This window comes from Acomys russatus, chromosome 28 (assembly GCF_903995435.1).
Source record: "Acomys russatus chromosome 28, mAcoRus1.1, whole genome shotgun sequence".
Lineage (NCBI taxonomy): Eukaryota > Metazoa > Chordata > Mammalia > Rodentia > Muridae > Acomys > Acomys russatus.
In genome coordinates, this window is record NC_067164.1 from 31,549,644 (window position 1) to 31,575,879 (window position 26,236).

Below are 26,236 nucleotides of genomic sequence, written 5' to 3' on the forward strand. Positions count from 1 at the left end.
ATAGCCCAGGACCCCAGGTTTGCCTACGGGGGTCATCACGTGGCACAAGTGGATAGTGGCTGTGCCCAAGCCTGAGGGGGCGGGGAGCGCTGGCCAAATGGGGCCAGCTTATTGTTTGATTCAAAATGAAAGAGGAAAGAAGATGCACCCAGTGTGGGAAGCCTGGGAGACCAGAGAGGAGGAAGCACAGCAAAGAAAAAGAATGTGTTTCTAAGTTCGATAGTCTCTGTAGGCCTGTCTCATCCTGAGATAGGAGCCAGGTGTCCCCAGTGCTGCCTAGAAGGGAAGCCAACAGAAGGAAGTAGGGCCCAGGTTGACTAGTGACAGGCAGGAGCTTGGGGCTTCTTGATGGCTTCACGTTTGTTGTGTTGTGTTTGCGGTTCCTCCTTTTCCTTTTCTTTGGCTTCCTGATGACTCCCGTTCTCAAAAAATTGCCAGTCGTGTCTGCCCTCATGGCATCCTCCTCCAAAGAGGAATGTTAAACAGCACCTTTTCCCCACAATTTTGAGGGATTAGCATGCTGTTGACCCTCCCACCTTCCTCTCAGGCAGGGAGTGGGGTACCAGTGCACCCCATAATCTGATAAACCCCAGCTTTTCCTCTTTTTGAACTGTCTCCGCAAAGGAAGCAGAAAATTAAAAGGTGGCTTTGTAGAGGAGCCAGAATCTAAGTGCAGTACAGTTTGGTCTTTTCCTTCGTTTTATTGGCGTTCTCCCCAGAGTGCTGCGGAGGGAGCCGGGAGTGTCTCCTCTGCCGGGGTCACAAAATGAACTGAAGAAATACATCACACTAACATTCTAGGGGAGGTTGTCAGAGGTCACAGGGTTTGGGGTGCACCCTTGCTCCTATAACCCCGGTCAGATTCTCTCTTACAACTTAAAAATAATGTGTGCTCCCTGCAGATAGAAACAAGGCCTGGCTCATGCTAAACACGTAGAGCTGTAGAGCTGTGTGCCCAGATCTGACAAGAGTCCAGTGGAGTCTAAGTTCCAGTGTACCAAAATCCCTCTTCCTCAAGCAAGAGAAGCCTTTTTGGTGGTAAGGGTGCCTTCTGATTAGCTGTGGGCCTTAGGGAGGAAAGAGAAGAGTAAAAGTAATAAAACCACCAACAGACTGCAGCCTTAATGGCAGTATTAAATGCAAGTTTACATCACCCTGTAACATCTCATTTATTTTGGCAAAAGAAAAAGGTTCTCTCCCTCTCTCTTCTCTCTCTCTCTCTCTCTCTCTCTCTCTCTCTCTCTCTCTCTCTCTCTCTCTCCTTCTGTAAGTTAGTTGAACTAATTTCTCAGCAGCACCATATGCTCTCCAGAAACTATGCCTCAAACGCAAAAGGGACCTGCCCCTCCCACCTCCCCCTTCTTTATGGCTTGCAGGTTTTAGGAACAAATTCATGAGTGTTTGATCTGGTGTTTGTAGACTAGATAAAAATCTGCATTTCTGTTCCCTGTGAGCTGTTTAGCATATTCAGATCCGTGGGAATTTGGAAGTCAGCCTGAGATCCTGGCTGCAGCAGCAGCCTCTGCTTTCTCTGTGCCGCCGTTGCCATTGCCTCTGAAAGCACTTGCCAGGGAGGACCAAGAGGGAGCCAGGTTATTATTCCTCCTTGTATTGAAATGTCGCTGTTTGGGATTTGAACTAAAATAAACATTCACCTCTGAAGAGACGAAGGAGCCTAGCCACTGCCCAGGTCCTGGGAGGTGACAAAGCCTGGCAGTGGATAGCAAGGGGCCAAGGGATTTTCACCCTTCCCACGAGGTGGGGGCGCTCTCTCCAGCCTGAAGCCTTGTTCTCCTGTCTCAGGCTTCATGGCCTAAGTGGAGTCCTTTGTACCCTAAACTGGTGTCAGAAGTCCATGAGTAGCTTCTGAGGGGTGGCCCAGCTCCCGTGGGTTCACCTAATGTATGTGCCTCCTCTCAAAACACATGGCCACTTTCTAAGCACAGCAAAGGCCACCTCTAAACCAACACTGGGCCCTCCACTCATCACCATAGATCTCTGCCAGCAGTCCAAAGCTGCGGAGTTTTTCTCTCTATTAAATCTCTCTCTGGGCTACCTCCTCTAAATGCAAAGGGCTCCTCCTCCTTCTCCTCCTCCCCTTGCTCCTCCTCTTCTTCCTCTTCCTCCTCCCCTTCCTCCTCCTCCCCTTCCTCCTCCCCTTCCTCCTCCTCCCCTTCCTCCTCCTCCTCCTCTCCTTCCTCCTCCTCTCCTTCCTCCTCCTCCTCCTCTCCTTCCTCCTCCCTCCTCCTTCCTCCTCCTCCTCTTCCTCCTCCTCCCCTTCCTCCTCCTCCCCTTCCTCCTCCTCCCCTTTCTCCTCCTCCTCTCCTTCATCCTCCTCCTCTTCCTCCTCCTCCCCTTCCTCCTCCTCCCCTTCCCCCTCCTCCTCTTCTCCCTCCTCCTTCTCTATTCCCATCACACCATCACACCCATATTGCTGAGGGTCTCAGTCAGCAGACGTGGCTGCCTTTTATATGCAAATGTTTGGGGCCCATTAATTTCCCAGTTCTTGCTCAACCTTCCCTCTCTCTTAGAAGACCTTTTCTGCGCCATCCAAATGGCTTTGTGGGAAGTTCCCATCCTGCTATAGCCATTAATGACTGTAAGGGTGGTTAGCCTGAGGCCTGAAGTGGACTTATTTCTGACAGCCCCATCCTGGTGCCAAGGTGGTCTCGTGGGAACAGCCTCTCTAAGAGGTAAATGACTTTAGGCAGAAGCCTGTGGGAAGGGAAAGGCATTTGAAGTCTAAGGAGGGGGATGATAGTTAACACTCTTTGATCTCTGGCCATGTGCTGGCCACCATATTGAATGCTCATGGAAGAAAGCCGTAGTGTCTGCAGAAGCCTTGAGATTTACCGCGGTACTGCCCCCCAGGCTTACAGGTAAGGAAAAGAGGGGGCCCCAGAAGCTAAGGGATTTCTCCAGAGCCATCCATCTGGGTGGTGTGAAAGCAAAGATGAACTCTATATGGTCCATAGCCGTTGAAGCCCTTGTCTGGATCACTGAAGGCGTGGCAGGAGCAAGATTTGCCATAGCACAGGGACCACCGAGGTATATTGCCCTCCCTTAGTGGTGGCCACGGAGCTTCAACCCCTCTCCTTTTCTTTTTTGGTTTTTGGTTTTTTTTTTTTTTTTTTTTTTTTTTTTTTTTTTTTTTTTTTTTTTTTTTTTTGAGACAGGGTCTCTCTGTGTAGCCTAGGCTGTCCTGGACTCACTCTGTAGTCCAGGCTGGCCTCGAACCCACAGCGATCTACCTGCCTCTGCCTCCCAAGTGCTGGGATTAAAGGCGTGCGCCACCACGCCTGGCCCTCTCCTTTTCTATTTTCTCTGCATCCCTCCTGTCCTTCCTCAGTTCCCTACTCCCCCCCCCCCAGCCCCCCTTCAGAGTGCAGCCCTCTGAAGTTTTCCAATGTCCAGTCCTTCCCTGGCAGCCATGTCTTTTGGCAGAACTTTGCTGATCAATATTGAAAGCTTCAGCCTGGGAAGAAAACATTCTTACAATTCAGTTCACCTCCCAGGAAGACTCTTGCTTCAGAGAGAGTAGTCTTGCCAATGACTGCAGCTCACTAATGCAGGCTGCCTGGGCAAGCATTTGTGAGGAAGGTACCGGTAATGGCTCTGTAGCTGTTCCTCAATCAGATTCCACAATTGTCAGCCACCTCAGCCTGCTTCACGTCCCAGGTGCTCAGGTGACCTGCCTTTGGCCACAACCTGTCCTTGGCTGTGTGTTTTGTGTGTGTTTCATGTTCTGGCCATGCCCCTCAGTCGAATCTGTGGCTTGTAGGTGTCCTTGTGTTCGGTCTCAGTACCAGCTCTTAGTGACTTCCTGTTTTCATGGCCAGAAGAAGTGCTTTTTTTCCCCCATTGTCACCAACCCAGGCAACTCTGATAACGTAGACCTTAGAAAACAAGCCAGAAGCAAAGAGTCGCTCGTCCTCTGGAGGGGATTTCTTTGTATGCTAGTCTCGATGAAAAGCAGCCTTGGTTCCATGCTTGGAGCAAATTGAAGTCTGGATATGGGGGATATTGCAGTGTCCACCAGCTTGGTCTATTCGAGAGGCTGGAATGGAGCACCTTCTCTGAGGGCTGAACTCAGTTTATGAGGAAAGCTCCCTTACAAGGGCTGTATAGGTGGCTTTCATTCATGTCTGGGTTTTCCTGTCCCATAACAGGTATGCCAGGAAGCTGTCCAGAGCGCTCAGGTTCAAGTCTCACTTGTAGAATTCAGCGTCCTCCAGAGAGCTGTCTGATGGGAGGGTGCACCATGAAGCTGAGCAAAGAGCAGGCCTGTGTGCAGGTTCTCACTCCTCAGAGCAGTGAGCGCCCAGAAGTCCTGATGAACCCTAAGCTTCACCCTCAGGTTAGAGCCTGGTCTTCCCAGAAGTCCGTGGCTACTGAGGGCAGATAGTTGACAAAACTGAGGCGCTAGGTTGAGGAGGAAATGACTAGGTAGGACAAATGTGAACTCAGCTGTCATACCACTGTGGCATAGGGATCAAAGCCCTCAAATTAACATAACCATGTGCAGCTCTAGAAAACCCCATAGCATCCAACCCCCACATACACCCATACTGAAGACTGATTTAAATCTCTAGATAGCCCAACGCACATAGTCAACAACTGATTTCTGTTGCTGGTTAAAACACATGTGGAGAAAAAGCAGAAAGGTATCGTGGAACCCCCCCTCTTATGCCCGCCCCCCTCCAAGAGAGCCTGGATGTAACCGGACAGTTTGGAAGGAGTTAAACTTACAAATACAGAATCATAAGGTGGACTTGAAAAAGAGGCAGAGAAATTCAAGACAGAGAAACTGTCACTGCCCCGAAATGGATTAAGTGGTAAAGTTCTAAGGAAGCCATCAGAGGGCGAAGGGTATCACACCGGCACAGGGCAAGGTGCTTCTGGGAGGGTGAAAGGCATCACACCGGCACAGGGCAAGGTGATTCTGGGAGGGAAATGGCAAGGAAACGACACAAACGGCTCAGGGCTAGAGATGGTGTGTGTCAGGCCTCAAGCTACAGAGCCCGATGAACTGAGTTGGATCCCTGGAACCCACATGGTAGAAGGAAGGAACACACTCAGTGAAATTGTTCTCCCGCCTCCACATGCATTCTGCAGCTCGTGCATACACACGTACATACATATATACACACACACACACACACACACACAATACTACATACATGCATACACACGTACATACACATATACACACATACGTATATACATATAAACACATGCATACATACATGTATAAACACTCACAAATAAAAGTGCTATGCAGAGGACCAGAGTTTGGTTCCTACAACCATGTCAGGTGACTTACAAACAAATCTTAACTCCAGCTCCAGGGGATTCGACATCCTTTAGTGACACACACACAGTACACATAAATTTTTTTTTTAATTTTCATCTAAAACCAAAACACTTGAGTGAAAATAACAGTCTCTAATACTGCACCTTGTAAAGTTACTACTCTTAAGTTAAATCAAGATTTCCATTGTCCAACGATGATGTAAGCTCTGGAGCACGGGCTGCTGAAGACCTACCTTGAAGCCCTTCTAGAGCAGGAAGCAAAGTCCAGAGTGACAAATGGACTGAATAATAATGTTAATCCTGACTAGTAGAGGTTTGAAGCCAAGGCCAACTAAAACATTACACCATTATTGTGGTTGATTTAGAAGTAGAGCCTAATGTTTATTATTAGCCCTATAATTATTATTACAGCAGTATTTTCTAGCCTACTAGCAATCAATGAATGAATCACAGACACCTGTTACATTTTAAAATAGCCTTGGTTCACCCAGGCAGGGCAGATATTAATCCCCTAAACTATTGAAGCAGATATATCCCATACCCAGCCCCAATCCCATGCCATCTGCTTCTGATAATTTCTACAGAGCTTCCTCCCATCCATAATCCCAAATCCTTGCTAATGTTCTTCATCTGGGCCCAATCCTCCATCTACACTGGCCATGTGCTTCTTACTCCACCTAATCCATGGCAACCTCCTTTCTTCTTCATGTCTCTTCCTCCCTCCTCTCTTCCTGTTTCTCTCCCAAAAGCCTGGGAACCTTAACCACACCTATCCTGTCCATGCTGCCAGGGTGTGTTGGCTTTTTAGAGCTCAAACAGGGACACGGTTTTAGGCAAAGTTACAAACATTTTGGAGTGCATGACTCTCTTCACTTGGGCAGCAGCCAGACCAAACCCCAACACACCATTATATAGATAGTGAAGGAAGGTTTCTAATGTTGTCTTAGTTCTTAAGAATGAGGCAGAAATAGGGAACTACACATTAAAAATTGGGTACAATTGCCAAATGAACGGAGATAAATATCTCCAAGTCACCTATGTGTGTGGTGGTGGTGGTGGGGAGTGGAATGTGACAAAAGCTGTCAGTATGGAAGAACACACAAAGGAAAAGAAGAAATCAAGTGAGTGGAAAGCACGAACTAAGCTTTCATACATACATGCGTGTCCGTGTTTATGTCTCGGTGAGGCCAAAAACTCACACATGCCATTTTATAATAGTAAGTGGCTGGGGCTGGGTTTTCTTTTAGTTAGCCCTGCACCATTAAAGAAGTAATACACTTAAGGCAATGAGATTGAGAAGTCCCTCTCACGTTTGTAGGCTTTGTGACTGAATATTATCAAGGTGAGAAGGTGGCACTGAGAAGGGCTGCGATTTCTTGCTTCAGGGACTAGAGTGTCATTGTTCAGGGGCGCTTGATGGAAAGTGACACACTGGGAGTGAAAATGGCCGACTGTTTACTGAGTTCTTCCTAAGTCATGATTGGGGCCTACAGGCCTACAGAGAAAAGTAAGGAGGAGGGTAGGGAGAACAGGTGCCGTGCGTCGTAGAAACCGGTGAACAGGAGCGTGTTGTGCATGGATGCCAGAAAAAAGAGAGGGAGGCTCAGGAGGAGACTGCGAGGTTGAGGAACACAGCAGTTGGGTGTTGGGTGGAATGTGTGCAGAGAAGCTGCCTTGGGATCAGGCTATCAGAGGAGTGATTGCCAGGGCATGGCGCCTCCCCGCCGTAAGAGGCCAGGGGGAATTAAATGAAAAGCTGGAGGAGTAAGAGTGGATTTCTGTATCAGGGAGCTCAGAGCCTGGGGAGATAGCTCAGCTGGTAGTGTACTAGCCTAGCATCCCCAAAGTCAGTTTCCAAGGCCACATAAAACCAGGCATGGTGGCCCACAGGATCTAAGGACTCTGGAGGGAGAGACAGGAGAATCAGGCGTGTAGGGTCCTCTTCCAGATCCAGATCAGCCTGTGTCAGAGACTGTCTCAAAATCAATAAAGCTCAACTTCTAAGGGAAGGGCTGTAAACATGGCCCAGCTATTAAAGCCTAGGCTCACAAGCAAAAGGAAAAACTTATGTTGCAGTAAGTGACAACTACATTTAAAAAGTAAAACCTCACTGAGATGGAACCCTTAGCATGTAAGTTTCATAGGGTGCCATTGTAGCCAGGTGGCCTAGTACTCAACTTTTAAAGTATCAAAGCTCTACTGTGTACATGTATGAAATCCTCAGTGTGTGTGTGTGTGTGTGTGTGTGTGTGTGTGTGTGTGTGTGTGTGTGTACAGAAACAGGGGAAAAAATACCAAAGCTAACTCTGACCATTGAAAATACTGGGACTGGCTGGTAAGAAGGTACGTGGCTGTGATCTCAGTACCTCAGGGGCTGAGGCATTAGAACTGTGGCCTGTAGGGCAAAACTCTGTCCCCACAAACTACAACAGCAAAATACCCAAAGTCACGAGCAGTAGCAGTGTGGGGCTGTCTTCCTGCCTCTCTGTGCTGTCATGGTCCCCAGCCGTTTCTCATGAATGCCACACCTGACCAGGCCTGTTTGCCTGACAGCCACCAAGAACTGCGTCTGGACTTGTGGGAGCTTCTTTCCCTGACCTTTTTCTTTATACACGCGTCTTTTTTTGCTGGCTGTGTACTCCCATGGTTTTCTGTGGCCACATTTCATCTCCGTTCAAGCTGCTTTAAGAGGTAGTCAGCACCAATGAGGGAATTGACTCACCAAGTTGGCAAAGGTTCTTTCTTCCTTTCTTGAGATAGGGTCTCTCTGTGTAGCCCTGGCTGGCCTGGAACTCACTCTGTAGACCAGGTTAACCTCAAACTCAGAGATCCACCTGCCACTGCCTCCTGAGTGCTGGGATTAAAGGTGTGGGACAACCACTGCCACCATCGTTGAAGTTTCTGAATCTTCAAAGCGAAGGTCCACAGATGGTCAGTCATCGGGGAGATAAACGACACCCTAATGTTGCTAATGGCAATATTATTACCACCCTCGTGGTTATGTTTTGCACACACAATATAATATAAATTAAGAATGACCTCAAGCACACAGCTTAGAGGCTGACCTGAGTCTGGAGGGTCACCTTTAGACTGTGAGACTGAAGCATCGTGTAGTCTTCAGCCTAAGGCGTTTTTGGGTGCCTTTCTCTATTTTTCTAAATATTTATTTATTTGTATGTGTATGCAAATGTTTTTGCGCCACATGCCTGCCTGGATCCATGGAGGTCAGAAGAGGACATCAGATCTGCTAGAACTGGAGTTGCAGATGGTTTGAATCACTGCGTGGGTGCTGGGAACTGAATTTGGGGGGTCCTCAAGAGCAACAAGTGTTCCTAACTGCTCCAAAGGCCATCTCTCCGGCTCTCTATTTCTTGATCACAAGAAGAGACTAACTGGTCACATCTTCCTTCGAGTATAAACAGACTTCTACATCAAGGCAGTAATCCTCACAAAACAGACAAAGAAGATGTCTCTCCTACCTACCGAGCACCCATTTGGTTTGAGTTAAATACAACGCAGTGTCTAACACACTGTGACAGCCACCTGGGCTGTGGGACTAGACTTAAGTCTTAAAAGCTGCCCAACTTTGGATGTTCACAGCCCTGATTATTCACTGCAGTGCTTGTTCTTAAAGTGAAAGTCCGTTTCAACCCAAGCACTGTGCATTCTGAGGAGGCTTAGAGAGAGCACCTGGAAAGGCACCTGCCCCACGATTTCAGAGGTAATGCTGAGGCATTCTGAGCAGGAAAAGGTCATGGATGCCTTGTAAAAGCTATATCGCCAGGCTTCCAAGAGGGCTTACACAGGTGACATTTATTTTCTTGGTGATTGGTCAGATGCTGTCTCTTAGCCATTTAGGTTCCAACCATGATTTAATCACGATACAAATAACAGATTCATTATCAGAGCTGGGCTTTCCTTAACCAAGCTTACAAAGCTGATCTTTAAACCAAAGTGCCAGCTGACGTTTATACAGAGAAATACCACACAAAAGAAGCACATTCTTTCCTGGTGGGCAAGCCTGCACAGGGAGGCAGATCATAATCAGAAGGTTATTTGGTGACTGTGAGATCCGCCCAGGGGGGTGGGGGGGTAGGAGGGGGGCAGGGAAGCTGGAGGAGGGAGACGAATCACTTATTTCCTGGCATAGGCTTAGAAAATAATCCATCGAACTCTTACGTCCAGCCCTGGCAGACTTCTTTGAAGTCTCTTAACTCTGACTCTCTGTGTAGAACAGTAGTTGAGGAGGAACCTGCCAGTGTTTTATTTCATTTTTATGCCTCACCACGACAGAGCTCATGCCAATAAAGAGCCCCTCACGTTACGCTTTCTTCTCTACCTGTGAGCCTTTTTGCCAGTATCATCTTTTTTCTTTAAGTTTGCAGTTTAAGTCTCCATGAACAACCATCTTTTCAAGTTCTCGAGTGATATCCCTCACTGTCCTTACCTGAACTGCAGGAAAACATAACGCAGAGAAACTCACCCACGCCAAGGGTTATCGGTCACTCACACCCGCCCACTTTTCACCTTCTTGTTATCTTCCTATACCACATGTAATATTTTTAACATTTTTATTTAAATTTTTGAGCCTATTTTTTAAGACGGTTTACCACAACCATTACTGGAAAACAAACTACTACCTTTTGACAACAAAAGAAAGACAGCCCCCAAAATAAATACAGTGAAGACAGAAGTTCCTGTGTTGTCTTGTTTCCCCCCTCATGTGCTTACTTAGCCAAATACACTCTGTCATGGAAAACTGAGCCTTGTGTGTGTCTCTGTTGTGACGTAATAACACCAAACTAAGATTCTTCTAGACCCATCACAGTAAGTAACATCTTGAGAGGCTGAACGGTGCAGTACTGTAAGAGATTGTGTAATACCTTGTTCAGCCACCACCCCAAAAAATATATCAGGCCTCATACTTCTGAAGAAAAGATGGAGCTAGCTTTATTGTTATCATCGTCGTTGTCGTCATCATCATCCTCACATCATCATCATCATCTTTAGTAGTGGTGGCAGTGTTTCCTTTTAAAGCAAGATGGAAAACGTCTGACGATAGTGACGCTTCCTTCCCAGCCGCCGTGGCCTTGTCTCTGCCCATGCTGCTCTGACTTATTCCTGCTTCTTCCTGCACAGGTACACACTGGCAGCTCAGGACCTAGTGATGCGTGCCCGAGGCGTCCTGAAGGACAGAGGATGGCGGATATCAAATGACCGGCTGGGCTCTGGAGATGACATTTCTGTATATGTCATTCCTTTAATACATGGAAACAAACTGTCATGAAAGTTGACCCAGGGGATTGGGAGGACAGAAGGGAAGGAAACTGGGATGCCTCTGAGGAGGGTGGAACTGGGGAGTGCCTGGGCTGGATTCCAGGTGATGCAATTTCTTCCCAGCCCAGATAGGGAATTCGCTGCCAAAAGAGCCCCTGGCTTTGCTTCAAGGCGACCCTTAGGTTTCCATTTTTTCTTTGGTAACAGGTCTGGACACTGAATAAGAGAAAACACAAAGCCTGCTGCTACTGAGTGTTAAATTTCTCTTGGTTTCTCTTGTAGGGCTCCTAGGTGGCCATTGCCTGTTTGGGGCACAGGCATCAACTTATTTATTTTATCTAGAGTAAGCAGGGACAGCTGTTCTAGGGTAACTGGTAGGAGGCCCACAGCTGTCCTGCTGCCAGCTTCTCTCCAGGTAAAGAGCCACATTGAAGAGTTGGGGACCATACCTCAGAAAGTATGAGCACTCATCTTATTGTACACTCGAGCTATTTCAGGGATCCTGCCTGGTCTCTCTCCTTCCTTCTCCCCCTTTCCTGGCTCCCTCTGTTTCTCTGTATTCTTTTGTGGTAACAATGGAGTGAGGCTCGGACTTTGTTTTCTTCTTCTTCTTCTTCTTCTTCTTCTTCTTCTTCTTCTTCTTCTTCTTCTTCTTCTTCTTCTTCTTCTTCTTCTTCTTGACATTCTTTGACTCTTTCCCATTTCCCTGCAGTGGGGCTTTCCAATTTGTCACTGGACAGTTTCCATATCAGAGACTAGCCCTGTCTGGATTGTCCCATATTCTGTGCCCCATTCATACATAATAGCTTTGCTCAGAGCAGTGTCCCATGTGAGGGTCTTTGTTGTATAACATTTACCCCCATAGTTGTGTTTTCTCACCAAATCAATATTTGCTTCAAAAAATGTGGGTATTTCACTGGACCAACAGTTCCTCTGTGTGTTCGGGGGGTTTTGCTTTGAGAGGCTGGGCTTTCATTTCTGGGATGTGTGGTGCTCTCCTACCTTGTGTGTCCTGGAGACACACAGGAAGCAGCATGGAATGCAGCAGCTTCGGAAGTTCTTGGATCCATCAGTTAACAGTACTTGATTAGGGAAGAGTGCAGGATTCAGGTTCCTTGTTTGCTTGCTGTTCTCCAGGCCGCGCCACACAGAGTTTGAGTATCACAGTTCTGCCAAGCATCAGCTCTCTTCCTGTCACCTCTGCACAAGGGTAGATGGGATGACACTTGAATAAAAGTGGATTTGAATCTGAGGTATTGATTCTTGTGCTGCCCACCCTGTTCCTTGAGGGAATCATGTTGCAGAAACTGAGGAGCTGAGACCCCTTTCTATTGCTGCGCTCGCCTCAGGAGTGTAGGAATGGTGTGCACATAGGCATGGTATCTGCCTCCTGCCTCCTTGCTAGGAGGAACAGCAAAGTCCAGTTTAAAAATCACCCATCTCTTGAGCCAAGCGTAGTGGCGTACACCTTTAATCCCAGCACTTGGGAGGCAGAGGCAGGTGGATGGCTGTGAGTTCAAGGCCAGCCTGATTTACAAAGCAAGTCTAGCACAGCCAAGGCTACCCAGAGAAACCCTATCTCAAAAAACAAAACAAAAACAATAAATCACCTATCTCTTGGGCAGACTACTGCTCTGCCCATGGTCCCTCAGAGCAACATGTGATTGTTCAGTCCTGTCGCTGGAGTCTTCCAGGATTCCACCAACTTTCTGATAACTTGGTGTAATGCACTCTTCCAACCCAGTCAAGAAAAGGAGCAACGGTGCGATTTGCCTAAAATGCTTGCGAGGCAATTCCAGCTCTTGGTGTTGAGCACTCCTTCCCAGAGGAGAACAGCGCAATACTTCCCCTAGGCCAGAAGTCACCCGCATTCCTGGAATTGTAGATATTTTCTTAGGAAAGGCCTGGTGCCTTCCTACTCAGGAACAAAGTCACCCCACTGTGTAGAATCAGAACCTAGCCGGGCAGGTAACATACTGTGAGTGTGTGCTGACTCATTGCCTGAGAACTGGGCTACCACCACCATGTCCGGAGTATCTTCAGCTGACCATGCGTCCCTCTCCTTTAGGAAGTCCTTACCACCCAAGGCATCTCAGTGGGGGAGTGGCCAGTGGCCACCATTTGCTTCCCTGGCTGACTATGATGTTGTGGAAAACTGTTCAGGCGAGCTAGAGCGCCATGGTCCTCTTCCGCCCCCGCCCAGTTCTCAGGCGCGCGCGCATGCGCACGCGCACAAACAGGGAACTTGAGAAAGCCTTGATGTTGTGGAGGACCTTGAGCCACCTTCTTTGCCATCATTTCCACGTTCCCAATGCCTTTCATATGTTTGCTTTTCTGAACTCCCCACAGGACTCACCTTCTCCAGTCACATTCAGGCCACCAGAGTCAGAATTTGAGTGTAAATGCCTTGTAGGTATCGTGACAACATTCTCCCAATGCACTTATTTCCAAGACATGTTATCAACAGAAACAAAACAAAATCTGGGAAAACCCGTATTCAAATTATTCTAAAACCTGGAGGCCTGTTGGTTTTAGTTGGAAAGGTATCCGGGAATTCTCTTCATGAGAATCTTAGTCGAAGGCTAAAGCCCTGCTTGTGTTGGGGTCGGAGGTTGGGGGGGGGGGGGGGGGGGGGGGGGAGGGAGGCGGGAGAAAACTACAAATGAGGTGAATAAATCAAAAGTGGGGAAATGATTTGTTAATGCCCTTGGCAGATCTCCTCAGCACTGATATTGCTCTGTGCTTTGGGCTTCCTCTGTGTCGGTCTTATTGTTCCCTCAGGCTCCAAGCCACCCTGTCCCAGAACAGCAATGGCCTAGGTAACAGGTTGGCCCTTGGAGCATTCCTGGAAAGGTCAAAAGACAGTACACTCAGAATTGTGCAGAATGTATTTCGATGTGTTTTTAGAAATCATGGATGTCTGACTTATAGCCGGACCTGCTTGCCCTAATAGCCTCAGAGGAAACCTTGGGTAATGAAAAGCATTTGATTTCCTAGTCATGTCTTTATGGGTGTCTTGGGGGTTGTGTGGCTACTTCCTTTAATGAAAGGCCCCTTCAACCCTAAATCTCTTTGCTCAGCCGGCCTCTGCCCTACCCACTGGTGGCACTTCCCTAAAGAGTGTGAACTCTGCAGCATTTTACTAAGTGGCAACTAAAGCTTTGTTCCCCTAACACCGAAAGCCAGCAGACAAAGACATGGAAGGGCCTGCCAGGGTTGTGGATACCCACTCATTGTCCTTTGTGGCAAAAAAAAAAAAAAAAAAAAAAAAGAGTGGCATAGTTGGGCTAGGCCAGATATGCAGCTCTCTAGCGGAGATGAGCCCGCAGAAACCAATGCGCGGTTTGGTTATTTTTCACAGTATTACATTTTGGAGGGTTTGGAGTGTTGGATGTTTTAAATTCCTAGCCTCTTCCTGCCACGGGGCCACGGGAAGCCAGCTGTGTCTTCCCACCATGCTCCTCTGAAAGCCCCTTTCTTGAGGGAGGAATTGTGCCCATAGGTAGATATCGAATGAGGGTCTCAGGAGCCAAATTTCACTCCAGACCTTGGCCGTTTGGGCAGGGAGTTCAGTATCCGCAGACCGTCACTAGTTTAGAGTCCCTTTAGGAAAGTATCTGTTTCTAAACATATACTGGCTTTCCTTTTGCTCCCCCACCCCCACCCCCCACCGCCCCGGCTCCTTTCTCATCCCACCCATCTGCTGTATTTGCGAGGGAACAAGGGTGGATGCCCTCCCGGTGTGCGAGCCCGGTTTGAAGGTTTCGCCTTTGCTTAAGTGAGCCGGCTCCTTGGTGTTTTCGCCTTATGCTGTGCTGTGATAAGGTTCTGATTTCACTGAGCTGGTGCTTCCGGGACAGCTGGAGAAAGCGGTGGGATTGTCTATGCAAGGAAGGGACAGTTGTAACGCAATAGTAGAGCAGCCTTCAGCCACAGGGCAGAATTTTGTGTTTGGAGCTCACGGAAGTGAGGGCTCCTCCGTACAGAGAAGTGTGCCAGCCCGCAGAGCACAGCCCACCTCTGTGAGCAGACTTCGGGTGCTACATGGCGATGTGGCGTGTGAGTGTATGGAGCCTGGAACTTACACAGGACACTACTGGAGCAGCAGCCAGGGTCCCTCGCTGCTTCTGTAAGCCTCACGGCCCTTTGTCAGGTGTGAATGAACGCCTTTTGAGGGAGTGCTTCCTCATTCACAATGTTATCTGTGTAAATAGTCTTAATATTTCTTTTCTGTGTCTTAGGTGAAGTTTTGCTCACGTAGCAACCAAGGATGAAGTGACCAAATAAGGGTGTAATTGTGCTGTTGTTTTCAGTGGGGGCGTGCCGAGGATATGGACCCTGTGTTCCCCACTCCTCCACTCTCTCGCTAGATGAGTATTTCGTGTCTGTTTAGGGGGCCCTAGGGTTACTCCTCCAATCCTGTTTTGCCTCCGATTTTCTTTGTTTCTTTGGGAACCTCTAGTAAGGATCATTTTGTAAGAATATGTATGTGACGATCTGGGTTTCCAAAACTACTCTTCGTAAGGTGAGTTGAGAGGAATCTGCCTGGAAATCGGTTTCCGAACCGTGTACCTTTATGCTTTGTGATTGTGAAACATTGACTTTTGTAAACCCCAAATGAGAACCGTTCAGTAAAGGGGATCTATTTTGTGTGTTTTGAAACTTAGGTGCAATGTCCCCTGGAAAAAGCTCAAGAACTGTATACGCTCAGTGGCGTTTTAAATAAAATACTATATATGTATATATAAATATGTATATAGGACCTCTTTAGCAAAATGTTTTTTGCCTCTTGTCTTTGAATTCATTGTGCAGTTTCTTCTCACCGAGTTAAACGGAGTGACACGAGAGTATCAGGAATCGGTGTGAGGTAGGCACTTGTAAAGGGGAGTTGCCGACACCTAAGCCTTCGCAGAAGTGGTAGCTAGTGGGGGCTCCTAGATTCCGTGCCTGCCTCGAGGGACACTGCTGTGGATAGTATGTGCAATCACACAAAGATTCCAGATGGAAAAAAAATTATACCCCAGAGTAATATCTTTCCATTTTAAGAATCCCATACAATGTTACTCAAATTCACCCCCGCCCCGCCCCTTCCCCTAACTCCTCCCACACCCACCACACATAACTTTGTGTCTTTTTATTCTCTCTCTCTCTCTCTCTCTCTCTCTCTCTCTCTCTCTCTCTCTCTCTCTCTCTCTGTCTCTCTCTCTCTCCAAGCCCATAGAGTCCTGGGCATGGGACAATCCACTGCAGCATGGAATCTGTCAGTGGCCACACCCTTTAAGAATGCTGACTCCCCCTTCCTCAGAGGCCATGAGCTCTTTAGTTAGGGGTCTCCCTCTATGCTTGAGTGTTAATGGCATTTTTTTTTCACAGCTGCCAGATCCAGTCCTCCCTGACCCTGCCTCTTGCAGTCTTTCTGTTCCCTCTTCCATGTTGGTCCCTTGGGAAAGGGTTGGAATATTGATGTTTCATTTGTGGTTGAGCACCCAAGAGGTATTCTTAACTGAAGACAGTAAGAATTAGGGCTCCCTTTAATCATCAAAGCATCCTAAGTGCTCACAAAGACCGAAAGCCATGCCCTGTGGTGCATGCCTGTAATCCCAGCCTTCAGGAGGCAGACCTCAGGAGTTAAAGGCCATCCTCAGCTAATTTAAGACTAGCCTAGGCTACATAAAACTCTCTCTTAAAAAAAATAAGTAAGTTGTAATTGGTACCATCTTACAAAGTATTTGACAAGTAGGGCAAAACATCAAAGGACATTAATTCTGTTTTAGGTTCTAAGAACTTAAAAGGTAGACTAGAAAATATTAACAAGATGTTAACTTGCTGAGGATACTTAACCAAGATCCCACTGGGTGTCTGAAAACACACGTAGTACTGACCTCTATGTAGAATGCATTCTTCCTTATGCATATCTACATATTTTCGAGTTTAGTTTACAAATTAGAGAGCTGCTATGAACATGGTTGAGCATATGTCCTTGTTGTGTGGCGGAGCATCTTCTGGGTATATTCCAAGGAGTGGAATAGCTGGGTCTTGAGGTAGCCCTATTCCCAGTTTTCTGAGCAAGGGCCAGATAGATTTCCAAAGTAGGAGGGAGGGGGAAACAATTTAGATGTAATCTGAATAAATTAATTAAATTTAGAAAAACACTTAAAAAAACAAAAAGCAAATTAGAGAGCTGGATGTGGTAGTTCCTGCCCTGCCCTGGTATTAGGAAGCCAAGATAGGAAAAACCACAAGTTCTAGGCCAGTCTGAACTATACAAAACCCTATCTTCAAAGCGGGAGGAGAGAGGGAGGTGGGTGAGATGGGTCTGTGGGGTAGAATTGCTTACCACACAAGTGTGAGAACCTGGACTCAAATTCTCAGATCCCATGTAGAAACAAACACACCCAGGAGCCTGGGCATCTTCTCACAGCACTCTTACCGAGGGGTAAGAGGCAAAAGTAGGAGAAACCCCAGAAGCTGTGGGCCATACCCAGCAGAAAAACACTAGAGACCCTGTTGTTGGAGGGTGATCTGGTGGCTGCCCAAATGAGCAGATTCATGTATCCCAAAATGTTCGTAACCTTGCCTAAAAACCTTGTTCCTGTTTGACCAATAAAAAGCCTACACACCCGGGTAGGGCAAATAGGATGGGTGTGGCTAAGGTTCCTGCTCTTCTGGGAGAGAGACAGGAAGAGAGGAGAGGACACAGGAGGAGAAGAAGGAGACTTCATCATGGGTTAGGTGGAGGAGAAGCACATGGCTGGCATGGATGGAAGATTCGCCCCAGACGAAGAACATTACCAAGTAGTTGGGATTATGGATGGGAGGTAGCTTGAAAGAATTTATTAAAAGCAGATGGCATAGGATTGGGGCAGGGTATGGGATACCTGCCCCAATATGGGAGGTAGTTTAGAGAATTAATATCTGCCCTCCCCCAAGTGAACCAAGGCTATTTTAAAATATAACCAGTGTCTCTGTTTTATTGATTGATAGCAGGTTAGAAAATCCCCCAGTGAATGTGACTATAGCCTAACAATAAACAATTATTAGGCCATAATTCTAAGTTAACCACAACATCCTGTCCCAAAGTAGACAATGATGATTGACACCAGAGGCCATCCTCTGACACACGAATGCCTATATTCCCATATATGAGTACACACAAAGAGCAAAATAATAAAATATAACTATTATTTTTTAAAAAAAAACAATAAAAGTTATGAACTGTCTACTCCTGTAATTTTTCATTTAATATTTTTGGACCATTTTTTCATTTTTACTTTTTTAAATAATATTTCCATTTAACTATAGGTAACTGCAACTATGGAAGGCAAAACTGGGTAAAGAGAGGCTATTGTATTGATTCACAGAAGAAAGTTTGTTTTGGTTTTTTGACACAGGGACTTATGTAGCCAAGGCTGGCCTTGAACTTGCTCTGTAACAGAGAATGAGAATTCCTGCTCTGCTCACAGGCCTGCTATACAATGCCTGGCATGTGAGAGAAAATGTAGGTTATATAGGTGTTAGTTCTGGAAGAACAGAATGAAATAAGTCACTATACATAGACAGACAGACAGACAGACAGACAGACAGACAGACAGACACACACACACACACACACACACACACAGTCAGGATGTTACTATATATCCTTGGCTAGCTTGGAGCTTGCTTTGTAGACCAGACTGTCCTTGAACTCACAGAGATATGCCTGCCTCTGCAGACTAAAAGTGGTGTGCACCTCCACCCTTGGATTTGACCCTCAGATTGCTAGAGAGACAAGGAAGAGGAAAGTGATAGTGGCTTTAAGAAAATACCCATGTAGCCTGCTATCCTTCCTCTGAGTGCCACCAGGTCTCCCCATTCAGGGGACGTGGTCAAATATGAGGCACCAGAGTACATGTGAAAGTCAGACCCCACTCCCCACTCAACTGTGGAGAATGTCCTGTTCATTGGCTAGATCTGGATAGGGGTTTGAAGTTTATGGCCTGTATTGTCCTTGGCTGGTGCCATAGTTTGAGCGGGACCCCTGGGCCCAAATCTGCCTATCATAATGTTCTTCTTGTAGGTTTCTAGGATCCTCTGGACCCTTCAACTTTGCCATTCTCCCATGCTTCTCCCATCTAGAGTCCCAATAGGATGTCCTCCCCTCTGTCCCAGTTTCCTGGTTAGTGAAGACTTTCATGGGACATGCCCCAGGCTACCAAGAAGAGACTTGATACCCTATGAGCATATACAGGGGGAGGAAGTCCCCCTCAGTCACAGTCATAGGGGAGGGGAGTAAGGGGAAAATGGGAGGGAGGGAGGAATGGGAGGATACAAGGGAGGGGATAGCCATTGAGATGTAATATGAATAAATTAATAAAATAGATAAATAAATATTTTAAACCTTATCAAATAATTCTAGCACAATTTAATATGTAAATCATTTTGTCATACATAAAATAAAGCATTGTTTTAAAGAAAAAATAAAATAATAGTTACATAGTTTTGATTTAAAAAAAAGAAAAAAGAAAATACACATGTAGCGTAGGAAGCAATCGTCCACATGGAGAAACGAAGGAGCCAATTTATCATAGTAATAGAGGCTGCCCAAGACCCAAGCTGGACTCTGTCGAGAATCCTGCATGACTGTGTTCACTTCCAGCTTCCTTCACTGGACTGGCCACTGGTAAACCAGTGAAATGCTAACCACTGTAGAAAACTGAGTCTGGGAGGGGAGAACAGAGGTGTCCTACTTCCTGGGTATGACTAGGTATCTCATGGTGTATTATTTATAACCCCTGGACTTTTCAAGTGGTTCCTTAGTTCCGTGGGTACCTGATTTGTGGGAGTAAGACAATTTTTTAATTCTTCTCTCTCCCTCCCTCCCTCTGTCTCTCTCTGTCTCTCTGTCTCTCTGTCTCTCTCTCTCTCTCATATATGTGTTTTAAAGATAATCATTGTTCAAAAAGTTTTCATCATTTAAAAATCTATCTACAAAGTACATCAAATGTGTTGCCATGTCCCTTCAATTAAATGACAAGCCAGAGAGTGAGCTACATATCCTAGCCATTTGTCTGCCTTCTTGATTGCTTTGTCTGTCATCGGAGTCTCAATGAGGTGGCTGTTTGCTCAGTTGTGCTGCATTTTCAGTGTCTCGTCTTTTGCTTTTGACAAGATTGTCCAGCCAGCTAACCTCCTTTGGTTTATTGATTCCAGTCACACTACCCAAAAAAAAAAAAAAAAGAAAAAAGATTCAGAGTGTCACTTAGCAAAAGATGAAGACAGAGTGTCCTTGACTATCTTCCAGGGACTGGGTCTGATCAGTCAGCTGGACCAAGGAATCCAGAGACAAAGTTTTGGGACGTCAAGGGTAGAGCCACTGACACTTCCCTAAAAAGGGCATGAAAACAAGCTTTTGCTTCTATCTTCAAGTGTCATGCTCACAGATGCAGTTGCTATGGTGAAAGAGGGTGGCTCATTCAGAAGATGTCAGGGAAGGGTAGCGGAGCAGTTGACCTGAGAACGGGAGAAAAATCAAGTCACAGCTGCAAAGCACCCCAAAGCAGGACATCATGTGTGTGTCTCCCCCCCCCCCCCCCCCCGCCGCATACTCAGGAAAGCAGCATGCTTAAGGACCACACATCTGAGTTAAACCATGGAATTGTGCAAACTGTCACTCCTGATCTTCCTATCAGTCATCACTTCCCAGTGTTTGGTCAGCAAGGAGAAAAAGTAGGAGAAAGTTTGAGAGAATTGTGAAATATCATATTCCAGATTGGGGGAAAAGAAAAACAAAAAAACAAGTTTTCATTCGTAGAAACCTTAAGCCCAAGTTAGAGAACATCTGGTCAACCTGTTAGTCATAAAGTAAAACAAAGGAAAATTGCCAGGCACGGTGGCGGCACAGGCCTGTAATCCCAGCACCTGGGAGGCAGAGGCAGGTGGATCTCTGAGTTTGAGGTTAGGCTGACCTGTACAGCAAGTCCAGGATAGCCAAGCCTACCCAGAGAAACCCTGTCTTTAAAAAAAGAAAAAGAAAAAGAAAAATTAATAATATAGTTAGCTCCATGCTTTAAAAGGAAATGTATTTTCATTGGTATTACATATTAATACTCGAATATGTACAGATGAAACAGTTGTACGGTTTTTCTGGGAATTGCCTCAGACCCTCTGAGAGGAGAGGGCTGGATGGGTTTACAGATAAAACAAGCTTGGCCATGCCGAAGAAAGTTACGCAAACTGGATATGAAATAATGACCACATGTTTTTCATGTCTTTTCTGGAATACCATCTGCCAGGCCCACCCAAAGATTATTTAATTATTAGCCTATGGGCTAGCAAGCTTCTTCTGTAATGGGTCTATTAATTAATGTTTTAGAAGCTGAGGAGCCATTTGGACTCTTCCACAACCACTCAGATCAGCTGTCATTACACAGAGACAGTTGTGAGGTGCTAAACCAGGATATGTTGGGGGGAGGGGCTGCAAGAACAAGCTTTAGACCTCGACAGAAAGAACTGACTTGTGAATGCGCACCCTGATCTCTCCTGTGAGATAAATGAAGAAAGTCAAAGACATTGATGAACATTCATGACCTGATGCTGAGGAAGTGCCAGGCAGATCCATAATCGTAGATCTCGTTTTATTGAGTTATAAACAGGGAAACTTATAAATGTGCTAGCTTTTACCCCTAAGACGGTCTCCCAATCAGCTTTTAGCTATACTGGTGGGTGGTGAACCAAGGTTATGATTCAACATGAACACTGCCTCAGTCATGCAATCTGCCACCACTTTCTCTTTTTCTTTTCTTTTCTTTTTTTTTTTTTTTTTTTTTTTTTTTTTTTTTTTCCTAATTTGGAAGGAGTAGGGTAAGTCTTAGCCACATTACAGCTCTAAAGCAAAAAGCATGCACATCCTTACTATTCATTATGCCTTGTGCTGCAAGTTTGATTTATGGATTTTTAAATTTGTTTCTTCCTAGGTAAAAGTTACTGCCGCCTACAAATGAGTAATAACTATGTTCTCTTATTGTCAGAGAACAGACTGTATGTGAGCCTTTTACGTTGGGGTTTATCTAATGGCCTCCTGTATGATCTATCCCGGAGAAGTTTCCCTGTGTGTTATAGGACAGTAGTCTACTATTGTTGTGTAAATGTAGAGGGATGTTAATTCAGAACATGGCTGTTCTGGCAAGAAATCACATCCAAAGACTTTGTAGGTCCATGTGATTAATCTGGAATACAAACATGCCTTTAATCCAGGAGACAGAGGCAAACAGATCTGAGTTCAAGGCCAGCCTGGTATAGAGCAAGTATCAGGTAAAGAAAAGTTTAGGTCCATGTGTGGTGGTACATGCCTTTAATCCCAAACAAAGGTTCTGTGGAGCCCAGAGATAAGGCAGAGAAATGCTGTTGAGGCCCACTCAGGTCTTTACAGGGGACACTGCCGGTGCATTCTCAAGGGCATTTGCACCTCAAGTGACACAGTGATGCTTTTCAAGGCCCTGGATGGATATTTCATCCCCAGGTTCCTCATTTCTAAGGGTTCAGTTTGGTTTTTGTCAAACTCTTTTTATTCTCAACTGTGATGATTCCAGTCACTAATGGTTCTTTTCTTCTCTTCTCTTCTCTTCTCTTCTCTTCTCTTCTCTTCTCTTCTCTCTCTCTCTCTCTCTCTCTCTCTCTCTCTCTCCCTCCTCTCTCTCTCTCTCTCTCTCTCTCTCTCTCTCTCTCTCTCTCTCTCTCCTGTGTGTGTGTGTGTGTGTGTGTGTGTGTGTGTGATGTCCTACTGTCAGTGCTGTGTGCACAAACATCAAGTGAAAACAAACCCAAGAACAGGAACTCATAAAACTGTCAGATAGGCCAGTTGCAACACTTCTTTTGGCATAGGATTTTGGGAAGAGCTCCAGAGCTCTTGTGCCTCACCAGTGGCTAGTCATCTGCTGATCTTCAGAGCGGCCATGATTGTGAGCCCGCTGGTGTTCAAGGTTGCCACCGATCTGCAGAGGAGGAAAAAGAAGCTGTAAAGGGTCAAAATGCCATCAAACCCTCCGTTCCTGCTCAGATTCAGTTATTCTTTTCAAGTAAACACTCCCAGAACCGTTGCAATCCTTTGATTAATTTCCAGGAGCTAAAGAAGTAGGTCTTGACTTTGGACAGCATTCTCTTTGTTTGAGTGGAAGAACGGATTTTCAGAGGTCTATGCTATTGTTCTGTAAGTGCGACCCCAAATGAGAAAAGCAAAAGATCATTCCAGTATAGTTGGGGAAGTGGCTTAGTTGGTAGCTGTGTTGTCTGGCAACCATGAGGCCCTGGGTGAAATCCCATCACCACATAAACATGCTGGACCAGGAAAGCAGCTCAGCATCATCAGCAGAGTGTAATGAGCCATCTTCCCTGGAGCCTGGAGGACAGTAGGGCTGGGAGTTATCCAGACTATGGAGGCCCAGCTCAGGAGGTTTCAGAGGGGAGCACTATCAGCAACCAGGCTAGAAGGCCATTCTTGTGATCTGCCAGCAAAGAGTGTGTCTGCTTTCTGCCCTTGTCCTAAGGATTTGCCTGGGACTAAAGTTAAAAAGTAACAGACTCAGCCAGGTGGTGGTGGTGCACGCCTTTAATCCCAGCACTCGGAGGCAGAGGCAGGTGGATTGCTGTGAGTTTGAGGCCAGCCTGGTCTACAAAGCGAGTCCAGGACAACCAAAGCTACACAGAGAAACCCTGTCTCGGAAAAAAAAAAAAAGTAACAGACTCGTTTCTTTGGCAGAGGAGATCTCAAAGACAGCCTAATGTCTCTGTCTCATGGTTGCTAGTTGTCACATTTATGCAGGCCTAGGAAGGAAAAAAATGAGGGGGGGGGGACTCAAATGAGGTGGAAGGGAACATGAAATGTGCAGTTTGTTTGTTTTTTGTTTTGTTTTGTTTTGTTTTTTGAGACAGGGTTTCTCTGTGTAGCCTTGGCTGTCTTGGACTCACTTTGTAGACCAGGCTGGCCTCGAACTCACAGCGATCCACCTGCCTCTGCCTCCCAAGTGCTAGGATTAAAGGGAAATGTGCAGTTTGGAGAGAAAGAAGAGCACAAGGGAGTTCAGTGTTGGAGCCAGGGCTTGTGATGAAAGAGATGAGGAAATTAAAGAGGGGCCTGAGCCTCACGGGAACAAGCTCACAACGTGCACTTCTCAAAAGCAACAACAAATCGAAGATGCTGAAGATGTGATTCATGGGTGCCAGGGTAGCCCAACTTGGCAGTTTACTCCACATGGTACTAGCTTGAGAGTCATGCAGGATGCAGGAGTAAATGCATCTAGAATCTTCCTTCTAGAATCTTCCTTTCTGGTTATAGAGAGCCACTGGGGCTAGGAGTGTGGTAGGGAAGTAAGTGCCTAGGGTATGGAGGCCATGACCCCGAGAGGTCTGAGATGCCAGAGCTATGGAGAGCTACACACATAGAGTAGAGCCAGGCCCAAAGAGAGAAGTATGTTGCAAGCGGAAAATACAAAAAGGCAGGACTATTTGAGCCCTCTGACATTGGACATGTCACTACAGGCTTTGGAGGTTGCCCTGCTAGGTTAACTGTCTTGCTTTTTGGTTCATTGCTCCCTTACCACACCCCCTATTTCTCAGTCCTGAAAGGACAAGTGTGCGTTCGGTGCCGCTGGATGTTACAAGTGTATTAACGTGTCTTTTGATCTCACAGGAGGTTAGGTTTCAGAGATTGCCTTGAGTCTCAGAAGATACTGTGGACGTTTAAACTGTTGAAACTGTGCGAGACTATGAGCACTTTTGAAATTGGACTGGAAGCATTTTGATATGGCTACAAGCTTACGGGAGCCGGGGAGTGGAATGTGGTGGTTTGAACAAGAACGGGCCCCATAGGCTCTTTTTTTTTTTTTGAATGTTTGGTCCCCAGTTGCCGTTTCTGTTACCATATTTCCTGTTCAGGCTGGCCTCAATCTCCTGAGCTCAAGTGGCTGTCCTGCCTCCCAAGTAGCAGGAGCTACAGGGCTTCACCCTAGTAAACTCTCGGCATGCGTCCAGACCTCTGTGCCAGCAAGTCTGTTGTTACATAGCCCACAGAGATGAGTACAGGATTACATTCTAAAGGGATGCCGTGCAAGCCCGAGAGGCATTAGCGATAGTACCTTTGCTTCCTGAGACTATTTCAGCGAAAACCAAAGAACAGGTAAGGCTTACCTGATCAACTGTCGCAGTGGTGTCCTTATCACAGCCGGCTTTTGACATCCATTTTTATAGGCTCAGTTGGCCATTTCACACCCTGACCGCTGGGTTTTGATGATCTACCTGATCTGGGCTCAGGGAGAATAGCAGCAAAAGTTGATATTTCTCATAACAGCTAAACCTACAAGTGTTTCAACTTAAAGGACCCCTCACACACACACACACACACACAATGGCATGAAGGTCAGCACCCTAATAGTGGCTATGACCCTCAGTATAGTGGGTGATTCTAGCCCCTGATGGCACCTCAAAGTCACCGGTGACCTTTTAAAAGATCATGTTGCGGGCCAGGGTTGTAGCTTGCCAAGCATGCACAAAGCAAGGACTCAATCCGCAGCACCTCATAAACTGGGTTTAGTGGTGCCTGCCTGTGATCCCAGTGCTCAGAGGCAAGAGGATCAGAAAGTCATGGTCTATACTCTGAGCTTGAGGCCACCCCCTTGGCTATATGAAGATGTCGGGGGGGGGGGGGGGAGGCGGGGGGAGAAAGAAAGAAAAAAAAAAAAAAGAAAGAAAGAAAAAGAAAAAAGAAAAAAAGTAAACTAGCAAGGATACCCCTTGGCCAGGTCATATAGGGAAGGACCCATCATCTGTCAATACTTTGTGAATGCTCTCCAGCCATCGTAACAGCAGTACTGTGTAAAAACACAAAAGGACAAGGCTAAACTTACCTGGCAGGCAAAACAAAAAGGAACTGATTCCTGTTGAATTTGAACTACAGAAAAATACTTTTTTTTTTTTCATTATATACTTTCGGAACAAACTTATACTAAAAAAATCTATTTGCTGTTTACCCAAAATTCAAGATTAGTGGGTATCCTGCGTTTTACGTGGAGACTACAAAGGACAAAACTGAAGGTAAAGCTCTAGGAACAGATGTCTCTCTATGTGGCAAGTCCTTGCCTCACAAAACAGAGTCAACCAGCACCAACAAAAAGTGACATTGTAAACTGGGGCGGGATAATCCCAGCACTCGGGAGGCAGAGGCAGGCTACACAGAGAAACCCTGTCTCGAACAAAACAAAACAAAACAAAAAGTGACAGTGACATTGTGTCAGGCCAGTGCCTCTTAAGAGGAGTTTCTAAGCTGTGGAGGATGAAGGAGGGCAATGCTATGCTCAAGTGTCTACGTTAGTCTTCCTGGACCCCTGTAATAGTGCCCCACATCCTGATGTCTCAAACAACAGAAGTTTACCCTTCACACGCGGAGAGCCAAGGTCATCAGCAACATTGCCTCTGGCCTCAGTCAGGCTTTTCTGTCTGTCTGTCCGTCCGTGTGTGTGTGTGTGTGTGTGTGTGTGTGTGTGTGTGTGTGTGTGTGTCTCTCTCTCTGCCTCTCCCTCCCTCATTCTCCTTCTCTTTTCCCCTCTCCCTCCCCGACTCTGTTTTGTTGTTGTTGTTGTTGTTTTGTTGTTTAATGTGGCTTCTGGGGTTAAAC

At 46.3% G+C, this 26,236-nt stretch overlaps 1 protein-coding gene across 1 annotated transcript in view; it reads left to right on the forward strand.

Moving 5' to 3' along the window:
• Nucleotides 1-10,805, forward strand: part of Ppm1h (protein phosphatase, Mg2+/Mn2+ dependent 1H) — a 235,728-nt gene extending 224,923 nt beyond the window's left edge. The window contains exon 10 of the mRNA XM_051170905.1: nucleotides 10,453-10,805. Coding sequence (XP_051026862.1) covers nucleotides 10,453-10,600 — 148 coding nt within the window. The 3' untranslated portion in view covers nucleotides 10,601-10,805. The remainder of the gene's footprint in view (nucleotides 1-10,452) is intronic.
• Nucleotides 10,806-26,236: the final 15,431 nt, after the last annotated feature.